This window comes from Notamacropus eugenii, chromosome 4 (assembly GCF_028372415.1).
Source record: "Notamacropus eugenii isolate mMacEug1 chromosome 4, mMacEug1.pri_v2, whole genome shotgun sequence".
In the NCBI taxonomy this organism is placed as follows: Eukaryota; Metazoa; Chordata; class Mammalia; order Diprotodontia; family Macropodidae; genus Notamacropus; species Notamacropus eugenii.
In genome coordinates this window covers 7,555,032-7,558,344 of record NC_092875.1, presented here as the reverse complement: position 1 = coordinate 7,558,344, position 3,313 = coordinate 7,555,032, and the positions used below count along the sequence as shown (strand labels likewise).

The 3,313-nt window shown below is 45.2% G+C and overlaps 1 gene segment (V, D, J or C); it reads right to left on the bottom strand.

Annotated features, from left to right (window-relative positions):
- Nucleotides 1-1,002: 1,002 nt before the first annotated feature.
- LOC140498890 (immunoglobulin lambda variable 3-25-like) lies at nt 1,003-2,321 on the bottom strand. The segment is given in 2 exon segments: nt 1,003-2,087; nt 2,217-2,321. Coding segments are annotated over 2 exon segments (363 nt in total).
- Nucleotides 2,322-3,313: the final 992 nt, after the last annotated feature.

Below are 3,313 nucleotides of genomic sequence, written 5' to 3'. Positions count from 1 at the left end.
CCATTTAGGGGCCTAGGCCACACACAAGTAGGCAGAAGACCAAAGTTTTAGCTTCTCTCATTCATTGTTAAAACAAGTAGCAGAGGAATGTTATATATGTCATTTGGAAAAGGAACTAATTCTTCCTCAGGTAGCAGCTGGGGAGATATCAACGGGAAAAGTACCAGCCCAAATTTGGCAAAGAGGTTGTTTTGAACCCCTACTCCAAGATAAAGGATGTAAATTTATATGTACTTTTGTTGACACCTATTCAGGTGTACTAGTGGTTTGTCCCTATAAGAATATGAACCAGAAAAACACCTCTAAATCTTTAGGTATTACAAGTCTATATTATGGAACTCCAGTTCAGGTTCAGAGTGACAGGGGATCACATTTCAAAGGTAGTGAAATGAAGGGATACTGTGTATTAACCATCATGAAATGGATCTACCATATTCCATCTTATCCACAAGCATCTGGGGTAGTTGCAAGAACAAATGAATTATTGAAAGAACAGTTAAGGAATTTAAGTTCTAATAATTTTTATCAACATTGGAAACGTAATTTGTTCCCCACTGTATATAACTGAATAATAGACCATTGGGAGGAATTACACCTCTAGCCAGAATGATAACCCCAAATCTGAAAATTAGACAACAAACACATAAGATCCCAAATACTGAGTATTAGATTGTGAGGCCAGTTGTCCCAGCACTGTACCCAGGGATACCTAGTTTGGTCGAATAAGATTTACATGATTTAGAGGACTTTTGGTTAGAGAGTAAAGAAATAAGAATAATCTCTACTGGAATGTATATGAGAATTTCTACAACTCATTTTGGAAGGATGTTACTAAAATCAGGATTAACTGTTCGAGGAATACATGTATCAACTAGAGTGATAGATTCTAATTATCAAGAAGAAATTATCCAGAACCTAAGCGAAGAACTCATACAATTTTGTAAAAATAATAGAGTAGTTCAAGTGATTTTTATTCCTTCTGAAATAATACCCCTTGTGAAAAGTGACCCTCCTTCCCAAATAACTAGTAGAGCAACCAAAGGATTGGGTTCTACTGATAGAATAAAATTGGAAGCGAAAATATATGTAAAATAGAACTCTGACGATGTTCCAAAGCACGCAGAAATTACAGCAAACCTGAAAGATAACACTGTAACTATTGTGCTGTAAGAAATAATGAGCAGGAAGACTTCAGAGAGGCCTGAAAGGACTTATATGAACTGATGCTGAGTGAAAGGAGCAGAAGCAGGGGAACATTGTAACATTGTAACATTGAAACATTGTAACAGTAACAGCCAGTGTGGGAGGACTGTTTCTGGTAAACTTGGCCCTTCACAGAAAACATTCCCAAAGGACTCTTGAAGCAAAATACCATCCACATCCAGAGAAAGAACTCTGGAATCAAAATGCAAAATGAAGCAGACTATCTTTTCTGTTGTAACGCTTTGTGTTGTTTTGTTCTCTGCATGGTTTCTTCCATATGTTTTAATTTTTCTATGTAATATGACTAATGTGAAATTGTGTTCAATAAGAATGTTTTTGTAGAGCCCATAAAAATTGAATGCCTTCTTGGGGAGAGATGAGGAAAGGAGGAGGAATGCACCGTCCCCCCCGCCCCCTGCGATGGCAGAAAAGCAGGGAGGGAGAAGGGGAGGAAGGGGCCTGAGGGACAAGGTGATTCTGCCTTGTGCTCACCAGGCAACCCTCTGGATCCCAGAGGGGAGGGCACAGGGGGAGCAGCCCTGGCAGGGTTTTTATCTCACTTCCCCCTCAGTCTGGATCACTGTGAATATCAGCAGTGTAATCCCCCACCTGACAGTAATAATCAGCCTCGTCCTCAGCCTGGAGCCCAGAGATGCTCAGGGTGGCCGTGTTCCCTGACTTGGAGCCAGAGAATCTGTCAGGGATCCCTGAAGCCTTTTTATCATCACCAAGTATCAGCAGCATAGGGACCTGGCCAGGTTTCTGCTGGTACCAGGATACATAACCACTACTAAGTCCATCCCCAGCACAGGAGATGGAGGCTGTCTCTCCCAGGCTCTTGGACACTGAAGGAGGCTGAGTCAGCACATAGGAGGCCCCAGAACCTGCAAGAGAAGGACAGAAGAGATTGGGCAGAGACAAAGGCCTTTCCTCCTCAAGGGGAGGCTGAACTTTCAAGTGGCTTCAGGATTGAGCTCAGGGCAGGACAGTGAGGAGTCCCGGGGTAACCTCACCTGTGTAGACAGTCAGGAGGGAGAACAGCAGAGAGATCCAAGCCATGGTCAAGGTTCCTCCCACAGCTCTGTGTCCTGAGGCTCCCCAGCTGGGGCTCGGCTCCCCCAGGGCTCTCTTAAGACCAGCCCAGGCCCTGCAGGGAGGAGGCCTCCACATGCAAATCTGCCCTTCCTCTGTATACCTGAAGGAGGGGCCTCAGATAATGACTGACTCACCCTGTGAGTTCCTGGGGCAGATGGGGCTGGTCCTTCTTCTGGCAGCGGAGGGTCATCATGAGCCCTGAGGTCATTTCCTCTTCTGAGATTCTGGGATTCTGGGAGTCAGGTCCATTCCTCCTCAGACCTGTGTCTGATGCTCCAGGACTTTGCCACTGTACCTGAACTGCTCTCTGCTCTTGGCCCTTCCCTGTGCCCTAGAGCCTTCTCCCCATGGTCCCTCACCCCCCACCCCCATGATGACCCATTCCCCTCTTTGTGAGTTCCCCAGACCCTGCTTGGAGACAGCCAGACTTCCTCCCCTCCAGTTGTGCCTGTGACTCTGGAGGATTCAGACACACCTTGAAAACGGCCTTGTCTCTTCCATCACTGTGGGCCCCTTTCAGGGGATCTCTTCTATATTAACATGTGAACTCCATCATGGTAAGGTTTGTCTGTTTATCAGCATTGGCATTTAGCACAGGGCCTGGTACAGAGCAAGGGATTAAGAAATGCTTCTTGCCTTGCTTGGCCTCCTATCCAGAGCTGTCTCAGGACTATCCAAAGCAAGAATTATCAGTGAGTGGGCACTGATTCTGTCCCCAAATCCCCAGGGCTACTGTTACTCAGGCCTCTCAAGAGACTGAGGAGGAAGGAAACCAGGAACTTGCTCACTCTGGGCATCATTTCACCGTGGGTAAAATGAGGGGATTGGACCAGGGGGTCTCTAGCCTCCCTTCCAGCTCTGATCTGCAATAATGAAGACCAAAGAGCCTACTTTCTTCTGATATTCTAAGGACATTCTCCAAATTCTGAGGCCCTTATGGCATCAAAGTTGGGTGTAAAGTTGAAGAAAATGAAATTTCTATCTTTACTTTTTAACATTTATTTAAGTTAAGAAA